Source organism: Oncorhynchus mykiss, chromosome 5, assembly GCF_057628025.1.
Source record: "Oncorhynchus mykiss isolate SJ-2025 chromosome 5, ASM5762802v1, whole genome shotgun sequence".
NCBI classification, from domain to species: Eukaryota; Metazoa; Chordata; class Actinopteri; order Salmoniformes; family Salmonidae; genus Oncorhynchus; species Oncorhynchus mykiss.
This window is the reverse complement of record NC_143026.1, coordinates 85,670,605-85,683,336: the sequence shown is the minus strand read 5'-3', so window position 1 is coordinate 85,683,336 and position 12,732 is coordinate 85,670,605. Positions and strand designations below refer to the sequence as shown.

Here is a 12,732-nt window from a genome sequence, read left to right as displayed (position 1 = left end):
GCCCCATGTGACCCAGAAAACGTGGCTTCCCTGCTGCAGTGCAGCTCAGGTGTGGTGACGGTGTCCTGGGAGGCCAGTGCTGGAGCCACGGGATACACTGCCTCGGCACAGGAGGACGGAGAGACACACTTTACTTCCTGCAGCACCACAGGCACTTCCTGTGACCTCACCCAGCTGGAGTGTGGAGAGGTTTACACCGTGACAGTTGTGGCCAGGGACGGAATCTGCAACAGCACATTGCTGGCAACAACCACCATCAAGACAGGTAAAGGAGGGAGAAAGATAGTATGTGAGATGGAGAGTGTGACAGACATAAATATTGAGATGACGATAGAACCAAAGAGAGATAGATAAGATAAAGTATGTATCTCTGTGATATATAATTTGATCTAACACAGAGATAGGCGTTTGATATAATAGACAGAGACACTAGTCCATCTCCAGTCCCTGACCTGTCCTCTGCTCTTCTCCGCCTGCTCCAGTCCCCTGTCCACCCACCATCAAGGACCACTCCCTGGATTGTGCCTCAAACCAGGCCTACATCTCCTGGGTTGAAGATGACGATGCTGTGGGCTTCCTCATCAATGCCAGCTCTGCCCTGGGTCACACTCCCTTCTGCAGCTCCACCAACACCTCCTGTCTCCTTGACGACCTGCTCTGCGGACAGACCTACACTGTGCATGCCATCGCCCAGGGAGACCAGTGCAACAGTGAGCCCAGCGAGTCGTTCGAGATCGTCACAGGTGTGTTTTTAGAATAGAGCTGTGTGTGATTGACGTGGGATTCATTTGCTGTTGTTATTATTATAAGACCTAGCTGGTCCATTAACGGCCCACTGCTGAAAAAGATGGCGGCCCACTGGCCCCACTCATGTTGTTGTGACCATCTGCCTCTTTTTGACTGATCCAAGTGTATTTGTGTGTGTTTCCACAGCCCCTTGCACCCCAGCCAACGTCCGCTCCCAGTACGAATGTGGTACGAGTATAGCTCTGCTGAGCTGGGACGAGACTCTGGGGCGTGATAGCTTCATCGCCCGTGTAGAGTCTGGTGACCACAGTGACTCCTGCAGTACGACTGAGACCCAATGCTTTTTGACCACGCTCATGTGTGGTCATCTCTACAATGTGACCGTGGATGCTCTGGCCGGACACTGCAACAGCAGCCAGTCAGCTGCCACACAGATACAGACAGGTAAGGGGATAGTCAGTGTAGTCAGTATCAGATACATACTCTGTTATATTTACATATACATTATATATGTACAGTAACAGTTTATTACTTTAACATTGTCTCCCTGTCCTACCCTCCCTTCAGCTCCCTGTGCTCCGCAGAATGTCAGTGCCAGTCTGCTGTGTGGAAACAACACCGTGGTTGTGACCTGGCTGGCCAGCTCTGGTGCCGTGGGCTACAATGTGACCGCCCTTGGTCGCGACGGCGACGCCAAAACCTGTACCACAGGCGACACCAGCTGTGATCTGCCGAACATGCACTGCGCTCAGACCTATGAAATCACTATCACCCCCTTCTCTGAGACGTGTAAAGGCTTTCAGAGCACTGCCTTCACCTTCATTGCAGGTATGGAAAACAAATACAGATCAGGGAAGCTACATAAAGACATTTGAGAGTGCTCCATTGGCTGCTTTAACTCTTAAAACCCCTGTCTTAACAACTGTCCTTAACAACAAAACAACCCCCCCCCCCCCCCCCCTCTCCCCCCCTAGGTCCCTGTCCCCCCACCAAGGTCCAGACCTCTCTGCAGTGCGAGAGTAATGTGGGTTCTGTGTCCTGGGTAGCCGCCCCCACCTCCAAGATGTACATTGCAACAGCGACCGACCAGGATGGCCACGCCCACACCTGCATCACCAATGGGACGGCGGGCTGCTCCTTCAGCGAGCTGAAATGCGGCGAGACCTACAACGTCTCAGTGGTAACCATGGAGAGGGGATGCCAGAGCGAGCCCAGCCCACCAGTCACCCTCAAAGCATGTGAGAGGAGATAACAAATCCCTATACTAATGATTGTATTCATTAGCATTAACTTAACAATAACGATCTGATAACTGTATATCACAGTTTAAGTTTTCAACAAACCTTGACATTGAATGCATTTAGCAAAGTAATGCTAATTATTGGGTGGGTTGGATATGTGTGCAATTTCTAAACCAAAAAGCTAACACTCTTTCCCTCTTCCTGTTTCTCTCTTTCCCTCCCTCTCTCAGCCATCTGTCCTCCTACCAGCCTGGCTGGAGTGACGGCCTGTGGCACCAACGACCTGACTATCACCTGGGACCAGAACCCAGAGACCGGTGTCACCTATTTCCTGTATTCCCAGAAAGAGGGCGGAGCCAACACCAGCTACTCCACCGTAGACACGTCCTATGTGATCTCAGGGCTGCAGTGTGGAGAACACTACAGCTTCAGGGTCACGGCCAAGGACTCTGTCTGCACCAGCAGCCTAAGCTCAACCATGGAGATGGACACAGGTACCAACCACAGTCAGGGTCTCTTTCCTACCTATTCTCAGATTATCACATTAAAACAATGAGACTCTTCATCTACTTTTTTTTTATACAGTGTGTCACTCAAAGCCACTAAATACTGTGAATGTGTATAACAGGCATACAGTTGCTACTTACTTAGACCTTTTACCGTTTTCTCCTGGAGCATAGGCCATCGACAACAGTTCCACCATTGTATAATCTAACTTGTTTTGTACTGATTCACAACGTCCTTCCTTGTTCTGAAACTGATTTCCAATGCCCTATCTGGTTCCCGCCCACAGCTCCTTGCCCGCCCACCAACCTAACTGCCCAGGCAAACTGTAGCACCAATGGGGGCACCATCACCTGGGACTTGAGTGCAGGAGGCGTCACCTACACCGCCACGGTAACCGGTACCACCCACAGCTTCACAGCCTTCTGTACTTCCAACGCCACTTCCTGTTCTGTGAAGCTGGACTGCGGACATCCTTACACAGCCTCCGTGGTTGCCTCCACTGGGACCTGCAACAGTACCATGGACACCATCCAGTTCGACTCAGGTAGTTAACAAAATAATGAACCGACCGACCGACTTACTGACTGACTAGAATTGAAGTGAATCGAATGGAATCTAACTTTTATTATAATTATAAACTACAGGTGATATGTTCAGTTAGTGAGCAGATGAAACGTGATCATTTCTATCCTTCAGTGTCGGCCTTCAGTTGCAGTTGCCTTACATTAGATGACCATAATGTTACTCGATCTTGTTTTCATTCACTATAGATAATGCACCATGTTACATTAGCATCAGTCTCACAGTTATGTCTCTCTCTCACCTCCAAACCTGTCCCCCTCCACAGCCCCCTGTCTACCTGGCAATGTAGCAGCAGCCCTGGACTGCAGTGCCAACACATTTGCAGTGCAGTGGTCAGAGAGTGAGGGGCACCGCAACTCCTACACAGCCCTGGCCATCGGCAGTGACGGGTCTAATCTCAGCTGTGGCACCAGCTCTACAAAGTGCACCATCAACAGCCTGGCCTGTGGCATCACATACAGCATCGCTGTCAGCACCGCCAACGTCAACTGTGCCACTATCGAGGGATCAGACTACCGTATCCAGTCAGGTAAGGCTCTGGTTCAGAGTCAGACAACCACCCGTCTTACTGTACACCTCAACTGCCTGGACTCAAGATCAGTCGATCAATCAATCCAAATTCTCATGGAGTTCTGGAATTCATACATTTCCCTAAACCCTCATAAAGTTAATGTCTTTTAGTTCCTGTATGTATACTATTTTTTCTCCTGTCCTGTCCATCCTTCCTGTCCTCTCACCATCCTTCCATCCCTCTCTCCATCCTTCCATTCTTTTCTCCATCCTTCCATCCTTCCATCCCTCTCTCTATCCTTCCATCCCTCTCTCCATCCTTCTATCCCTCTCTCCTCTCCCCTCAGCTCCCTGTAAACCAGAAAGCCCTGCGGTGAGCCTGGAGTGCAGTACTAACGTAGCCGAGGTGACGTGGGACAACGCTGGACCTGACCAAATCCACATGGTGTCAGCGGTGGACTGGCAGGGAGTGAAGAGCTCCTGTAACAGCACTGGCTCCAACTGCACCTTCAGCTCTCTGAGCTGTGGAAAGGCCTATACAGTCACTGTACAGGGCCTCACTGACACCTGCAAGAGCACACTCAGCACCAGCATGAACCTCCTCACAGGTGACACACAGACAGATATGGTAGAGAGAAACTTTACTATGGAACGCCATTTATTGGGTCCTACCATGTCTATAAATAAATGTGTAAAATACTTAACAGCAGTGTAGTGACTCCAGGTGTAGTGACTCTATATTTGTATAAGAAAACATTCTTAATTTTGTATAGCATATTGTGTAAGCAGCATGTAGGCTACTCTCCTTGGATGTCACAGTGTAATCTTAGTTAAGTAGCGAATGGAGTCATCTCTGGTTTCCCAGTCATTTGTCACACCTCTTTAATCCTCATAGCCATTGACTCAATGGTCACATAATGGAAGTGTGCTCAGAAAAATATAATTTATAGAATGGGTTTCTACATTCAAGTCAATAGGTCTGTGACGGGTGGATGGGTAGAATTCTCTCACTGTATCAGTATTAAAACCCAACATTAAAACCCAACCCAGTATTAAAACCCAACCCAACCTCTCTGTCCCCCTAAGTGTTTATATTAACAGATGTTAATTAAATATAATAGGGTTAGAATCTTTAAAGCCCAACACACATGCACCCTCCTGATCCAACACATCCCTGTGTCCCCTTCCAGCCCCCTGCGTCCCCACCCACTTGACAGCCGATGTGGACTGTGAAGCCGGCATCACGTCTGTAACCTGGGACTCAGCCCGTGGTGCCACTGGCTACACAGTACATGCAGAAGGCAGTGGTGGGCACAATGCCACCTGTACCAGCTCAGACACCAACTGTGCATTCCTTGATCTGGTGTGTGGACAGGACTACACTATGGTGGTGCTGGCTAACCACGACAGCTGTGTCAGCCTGGCCAGTGAGTCCATCACCACTACCACTTGTAAGTATGCCAGCACACCGATAACCTTGAAAAACGATCTCAATCTCTCAGATCAACCAACCAAGAATCTTTTATCAGAGAGTTATGAAGCCTCATTCACTGTAATTCACTAATGTTTTGTGAACTTTAACCCAATGCTTACCTAAGCCCATCTAGTCAACTTCTCTCTCTCTCTTCCCCCCCCCCCCTCCCACCTCTCTCCAAAACATATACACACCAACGTGTTTCTCTCTCTCTCTTCCCCCTCCCACCTCTCTCCAAAACATATACACACCAACGTGTTTCTCTCTCTCCTCTCCCTCCAGTACCCTGCCGCCACACTGGCCTGCAGGCCTACCTGAACTGCAGTACCAACACAGCTCAGATCTCCTGGACGCCTGGTAACGGCACTCTGATCTACAAAGCCTTGGCCGAGGGCTTTGACATCAAACACCAGCTCACCTGCTCCAGCCCCGGCTCCGGCTGCAATATCAGCAAGCTGCAGTGTGGAGAGAGGTACAGGGTCAGTGTCAGGGGAGAGGGGCGCACCTGCCCCAGCCCCGCTCGTGACTGGGTCGTAGTCAACACAGGTAAAATACAGTTCTACCATCATACCAACAGTCCTATCATCAAACATCTACACACACCTACATAACCAGTCAGACATCTACACACACCTACATAACCAGTCAAACATCTACACACACCTACAGTACCAGTCAAACATCTACACACACCTACAGTACCAGTCAAACGTTTGGACACACCTACTCATTCGAGGGTTTTTCTTTCTTTCTTTACTTTTAGGGGTGAATCATCTTTATATTGCGTTAAGATTGTGGCTTCCATCAATGTAATTGTCTGCATCATTTCAAATCCCCCTTATATTTTTTGGTAAATATAAACTCAGCAAAAAAAGAAACATTCCTTTCAAAGATAATTCGTAAAAATCCAAATAACTTCACAGATCTTCATTGTAAAGGGTTTAAACACTGTTTCCCATGCTTGTTCAATGAACCACAAACAGTTAATGAACATCCACCTGTGGAATGGTCGTTAAGACACTAACAGCTTACAGACGGTAGGCAATTAAGGTCACAGTTATGAAAATGTAGGACACTAAAGAGGCCTTTCTACTGATTCTGAAAAACCCCAAAAGAAAGATGCCCAGGGTCCCTGCTCATCTGCGTGGACATGCCTTAGGCATGCTGCAAGGAGGCATGAGGACTGCAGATGTGGCCAGGGCAATAAATTGCACTGTCCGTACTGTGAGACGCCTAAGACAGCCTACAGGGAGACAGGACGGACAGCTGATCATCCTCGCAGTGGCAGACCACGTGTAAAAACACCTGCACAGGATTGGTACATCCGAACATCACACCTGCGGGAGAGGTTCAGGATTGCAACAACAACTGCCCGAGTTACATCAGGAACACACAAGCCCTCCATCAGTGCTAAGTTTGTTAACAAGAAATGTATGGATTGGTTGAAAAATGAGATTTAATGACTCCAACCTAACTGTATGTAAACTTCCAACTTCAACTGTACATATGCATACATAAACATTCATACATATACACATATATATATATATATACATACATACACATACCTATATACTTTTTTTAGAATATACCTTTATTATTCCCTGTAAACCCTACCACCCTTCCCCCAATTGGAGTAAACTAATAAACAATAACACTTAGGCTTCTACCTTCAGTTTTATATTATACACATTTTACAGACAATCTATTTTACAATAGTTATATTTGGTTTGTTTTTAGTCCTTCCTCTATTTCTGATGTCCAAAATGTCTGATCCTATATACAGATTGTAAATTAAAGATAAACATTTTTGCTAAAATAATGATTATATTATTGATTGATTGACTATGACTTTTCAAATCACCCAGTATTGCTATCTGCAGCGTTAGTTCTAGGCAAATGTTGCAATTCTTCAGCCCTTCCTGGACCTGTGACCAAAAACGAGCTACATATGGACAGTACCAAAATAAATGATCTAATGACTCTGCCTCCTCACAGCAAAATCTGCAGAGCTGGGAAGATTCTATTGTTTGCAATAATTTTGTATTGTAATTTAAATTGTAAAATTAGATGTTTTGAATCCGGCATTGTTTTGCGTGTCAATTCATAAGCCATGTGCCGTGGAATGGGTACATCGAAAATCTCTTCCCAACTATTTTGCAATGTATACGGCACAGCTGTTAATTTTTTGGTCCTAAAATTAAATTGGTAAATGTTTTTATTTATCACAATTTTTATTTATCACAATTTATCACAATTTATCACAATTTTCTTTAACCATTTCTGTTCTTTAATGCAGGGCCGACAGACAAGTTCCTTACTTTTTTCCTACTTGCCTCTTCCATTTTTGTGGTAATGCTGCAATTAGTTGGTTGTAATTTTGGGCAGAGCAGACATTTCCATATGTCTGTGTTTGCTGCATGTGTGACATAACTCCACCAGTCCTATTTATGATATCATTCACTAAAATTATACCTTTTTAAACATTTCATCAAAAAATATGTTGCAACCAACTTTCCAAGGCTTGTTTAAAAAATAACGATATTTTGGAAATTATTTCCTTTTCAAACTACCGAAAGTGAGCAGTTGTAATCTGAATAAAGGGAAAAGGGCTCTTCTTGAACATGGGGTGAGACATTCTTACTAATTTACTAGAGAACCAGTTTGGATTTAAGTATAACTTTTGTATGACTGATGCCTTTAGTGAGAGGTCTAATGCTTTAATATTTAATCATTTCTGCCCTCCGAGTTATTATTCGTTATATAAATAGGCCCTTTTAATTTTGTCTGGCTTGTCATTCCAAATAAAATTTAATATTTTTGTTCATATAATTTAAAAAGCAGGTCACTAGGTGTAGGTAAAACCATAAGCAAATAGGTAAATTGTGATGTGATTAAAAAGTTAATCAGGGTGATTTTTCCACAAATAGACAGGTATTTTCCTTTCCATGGTAGCAAGATCTTATCTATTTTTGCTAAATTTCTATAAAAATGTATTTGAGTGAGATCATTTCTTTCTTTTGGGATTTGTATACTGAGTATGTCCACATCCCCGTCAGACCATTTCATTGGTAAACTACACGGTAATGTAAAATGTGAATTTTTTTGTGATCCAATACGTATCATAATTTGGTTTTAATCCAGAGAGGTTAGCAAAATTATCTAGATCCTCTATGAGGCCATGGAGGGATTCTAATTGTGGTTTTAAAAGAAAACATGAATCATCAGCGTACAATGACACCTGTTTTTAAGCCACGGATTTCTAATTCAACAATTATTGTTGGATCTAATTTTAACAGCTAACATTTCGATGGCAATAATAAATAGATATGCCGATAGTGGACAACCTTGTTTTACTCCTCTAGATAGTTTTAAACTTTCTGAGATGTAGCCATTATTTACTATTTTACACCTAGGTGTTACTATACATAACATTAACCCATTTGATAAGAGATTCCCCAAAATGGAAATATTCTATTTGTTTATATATAAACTCCAGTCGTACTTTATCAGAAGCATTTTCAAAATCAGCTATGAAAAGCAGGCTTGGTGTCCCCGATATTTCATAGTATTCTATTATATTTCCAGTACTTGTCTTATATTATTTCCAATGTATCGTCCATGTAAAACACCTGTCTGATTAGGATGAATAATATCTGACAATACCTTTTTAATTCTATGCGCCAAGCATTTAGCTAGGATTTTTGCATCACAACACTGAAGTGTAAGAGGCCTCCGATTTTTTTAATGGACTGGATCTTTATATATACCACTTGGGTCCTGTTTAAGTAATAATTATATCAGACCTTCTTGTTGCGTGTCTGATAATATACCATTTATATAGAAGTGGTTAAAACATGCTAATAATGGTCCTCTGAGTATATATAAAAAAAGTTTGAGCCTGTAATCGAACGCACACATGATGATGCTCCAGATACTCAACTAGTCTAAAGGCCAGACAGTTTTCAGCTGTGCTAACATAATTGCAAAAGGGTTTTCTAATTGATCAATTAGCCTTTTAAAATGCTAAACTTTGATTAGCTAACAAAACATGCCACTGGAACACAGGAGTGGTTGCTGATAATGGACCTCTGTATGCCTATGTAGATATTTCATAAAAAATCTGCCGTTTCCAGCTACAATAGTCATTTACAACATTAACCATGTCTACACTGTATTTCTGATAAATGTTATGTTATTTTAATTTCTAACTGACCCCAAACTTTTGAACGGTATTGTACATGCAAAACCCAATACTGTACATCCAAAGACCAACTCAATCGCACACAAAGGCCTGGCAAACTACATCCCTAAACTCAGATCGTGAAATCCTTCACACACACCATACTGACTAATCCTCGTCTCCCCGCTCTCCTCAGCTCCCTGCCCCCCTACAGCCCTCAGCGTTCAGTACTCTTGCAGCTCTGACAACATCTCTGTCTCCTGGGCGGCATCACATGGTTCCATCTCCTACACGGCCGTCGCCGTGAGCAACGAGGGCCACTGGTTGTCATGTAACACCAGCACAACAGCATGTGATATCTCAGGACTGTTGTGTGGACAGAAGTACCAAGTCTACGCTGCTGGAGTGGATAACAGCTGTGTAGGAGCCAAAAGCAACATGTACATTGTCAATACTGGTATGTGTTTTTCTGAAGACTGGGACTAGATCTTGGGATAGAAAAACCCCACCACTTGTTACTGTCCTATTTATTGTGAAGAACACATCATAACACAGCTATACTATTGGAACAGAGCGAGCTCTTTAAAATAAACTTTGGATTCAACAGACCTCTGACCCTCCTCTCTCTCCTCCCAGCTCCCTGTGTTCCCACGGACGTGCAGAATGCCCTGGACTGCTTATCAGGTGTCCTCACTATCACCTGGCAACAGAGCGGCTACACCCCCAACCACTACCACGCCGAACTGACGAGCAGCGAGGGTTTGCTGACCGTGTGCGACACGAATGTGACCACCTGTGTGGTTTCCAGAATGCAGTGTGGTCTGACCTACAGTGTTGTGGTGGTGGCTCACGACGATGTGTGCAACAGCTCCTACAGCCCCGCACAGCAGGTCACAGCAGGTAGGATTCACCTCTACTGAAACACACCATGGTCAATACTTATTGGCCATACATAGAAATAGTGGCATTCAGGGATATATTGATGACTACTAGAGAAATTAGTATCCTTGAGATACATTACAAAGTACTTAAAATAATCCTTCTTCACTATGACTAAAAGTATGTGGACACCTGCTCGTCGAACATCTCATTCCAAAATCATGGGCATTAATATGGAGTTGGTCCCCCCTTTGCTGCTATAACAGTCTCCTCTCTTCTGGGAAAGCTTTCCACTAGATGTTGGAACATTGCTGCAGGGACTTGCTCCATTCAACCACAAGAGCATTAGTGAGGTCGGGCACTGATGTTGGACCAGGCTCGCAGTCAGCGTTCCAATTCATTCCGAAGGTGTTCAATGGGGTTCGGGGCTTTGTGCAGGCCAGTCAAGTTCTTCCACACCAATCTCAACAAACCATTTCTGTATGGACCTTGCTTTGTGCACAGTGGCATTGTCATGCTGAAACAGGATAGGGCCTTCCCCAAAATGTTGACACTAAGTTGGAAGCACAGAATCGTCTAGAATGTCCTTGTATGCTGTAATGTTAAGATTTCCCTTCACTGGAACTAAGGGGCCTAGCCCAAACTATGAAAAACATCCCCAGACCATTATTCCATCTCCACCAAACTTTACAGTTGGCACTATGCATTCGGGCAGGTAGCGTTCTCCTGGCATCCTCCAAACAGAGATTTGTCCGTCAGACTGCCAGATGGTGAAGCATGATTCATCACTCCAGAGAATGCGTTTCCACTGCTCCAGAGTCCAATTGTGGCAAGCTTAACACCCCTCCAGCTGACCCTTGGCATTGCTCAAGGTGATCTTAGGCTTGTGTGTGGCTGCTCGGCCATGGAAACCCATTTCACTAAGCTCCCGACGAACAGTTATTGTACTGATGTTGCTTCTGGAGGAAGTTTGGAACTCGGTAGTGAGTGTTGCAACCGAGGACAGACAATTTTTACGCACTGTGTGCACTTTAGCACTCGGCGGTCCCTTTCTGTGAGCTTGTGTGGCCTACCATTTTGCGGCTGAGCCGTTGTTGCTCCTAGACGTTTCCACTTCACAATAACAGCACTTACAGTTGACCGGGGCAGCTCTAGGAGGGAAGAAATTTGACGAACTGACTTGTTGGAAAGGTGGCATCCTATGACGGTGCCATGTTGAAAGTCACTGAGCTCTTCAGTAAGGCAATTCTACTGCCAATGTTTGTCTATGGAGATTGCATGACTGTGTGCTTGATTTAGACACCTGTCAGCAAGTGTGTGGCTGAAATAGCCAAATCTAATTTGAAGCGGTGTCCGCATACTTTTGTATATATGGTGTATCTGCCTCTCTCTTCTCTTCTTGTATCTTCTCTTCTCTCCTGTTCTCTTCTACCCCCTCTCAGCTCCCTGCCCTCCAGATGCAGTCAGTGCCGTGGTGGACTGTGCCACCAACGTTGTCACGGTAACCTGGGACAACAGCGTTGCCGAGGTGCTGTACACAGTTACTGCTGAATGTCCCAGTGGTCAGCACTATACCTGCAACGTCACGGGAATGGGCTGTGACCTCAGCACCCTGTCATGTGGCACAGAGTACAATGTGACTGTCACCCCGTCACATGGCGGCTGTGTCGGTGTCAACACACCGTCTCAGCTGGTCAAGACAGGTAGGGATCAATCAATCAATTAGTCAATCAGTTAGATGTCTGTAATTACATGTCAGTGACATTTCTGTACATCTGCATAAATACTCATGAACCCGACACACACATAAACACAGACACACTGCTCTCTCTCTCTCCTTGTAGCGCCCTGCGTACCCCGCCTCACCGAGGTAGAGATGGACTGTCTATCAGATTCCGCCTGGGTGGTATGGGAGGAGTCAGCGGGTTCCGAGCTTTACGTTGCCGTGGCGACGGACAGCCAGGGTCAGACGTTTGAGTGTAACTCAACCAACAGTAACACGTGCTCTGTGCCAGACCTGCACTGCGGACTTCACTTTACCTTTACCCTCACTGCCTTAGACCAACAGTGCTCCAGCGCACCTAGCAACGCTGTGATGTCCGAGACAGGTGAGAGACTGACGTACTTAATGCATGATGGTTGTTAACATTTATATTGAAGTAGCTGAAATGTATAATTAGCAGTATATTGTCCTAGTGACATTTATATTTGGTTGGCATTTTGGCATTTTTCACAGTGTTTGGTTGTACCACCTGTGTATACTGTATGTGCACCTCACTGAACCTCTGTCCCCCATCTCCCCCATCCCCCCCAGCCCCTTGCCCTCCCCAAGACACGCAGACCAAGGTGGGTTGTGAGAACCATACGGTGAGTGTGTCCTGGACCCCCAGCGTGGGAGCGCTGATGTACACGGCCACCCTGGAGCGCACAGACGGAGAGACCACCTTCTGTACCACCGATGGGACAGGATGTGACATCACACAGCTGCCCTGCGGAGAGACGTACGTCCTGGCGGTAACCGCTGAGGGACGCACCTGTAACACCTCGGAGAGCATGGGGACTATTGTCAGAACAGGTACGCACACGCACACACACACGTTTCTATCCTT

General features: G+C 45.5%; 1 protein-coding gene across 1 annotated transcript in view; it reads left to right on the top strand.

Annotated features, from left to right (window-relative positions):
• fndc7b (fibronectin type III domain containing 7b) overlaps nucleotides 1–12,732 on the top strand; it is a 47,809-nt gene that overhangs the window by 12,224 nt on the left and 22,853 nt on the right. Inside the window, exons 16-31 of the mRNA XM_090236172.1 lie at nucleotides 2–265; nucleotides 483–743; nucleotides 934–1,191; nucleotides 1,315–1,575; nucleotides 1,722–1,985; nucleotides 2,219–2,482; nucleotides 2,782–3,039; nucleotides 3,343–3,606; nucleotides 3,935–4,195; nucleotides 4,778–5,038; nucleotides 5,344–5,607; nucleotides 9,441–9,701; nucleotides 9,881–10,144; nucleotides 11,566–11,826; nucleotides 11,968–12,231; nucleotides 12,438–12,698. Of these exons, the coding sequence (XP_090092298.1) occupies nucleotides 2–265; nucleotides 483–743; nucleotides 934–1,191; nucleotides 1,315–1,575; nucleotides 1,722–1,985; nucleotides 2,219–2,482; nucleotides 2,782–3,039; nucleotides 3,343–3,606; nucleotides 3,935–4,195; nucleotides 4,778–5,038; nucleotides 5,344–5,607; nucleotides 9,441–9,701; nucleotides 9,881–10,144; nucleotides 11,566–11,826; nucleotides 11,968–12,231; nucleotides 12,438–12,698 (4,191 nt within the window). The remainder of the gene's footprint in view (nucleotide 1; nucleotides 266–482; nucleotides 744–933; nucleotides 1,192–1,314; nucleotides 1,576–1,721; nucleotides 1,986–2,218; nucleotides 2,483–2,781; nucleotides 3,040–3,342; nucleotides 3,607–3,934; nucleotides 4,196–4,777; nucleotides 5,039–5,343; nucleotides 5,608–9,440; nucleotides 9,702–9,880; nucleotides 10,145–11,565; nucleotides 11,827–11,967; nucleotides 12,232–12,437; nucleotides 12,699–12,732) is intronic.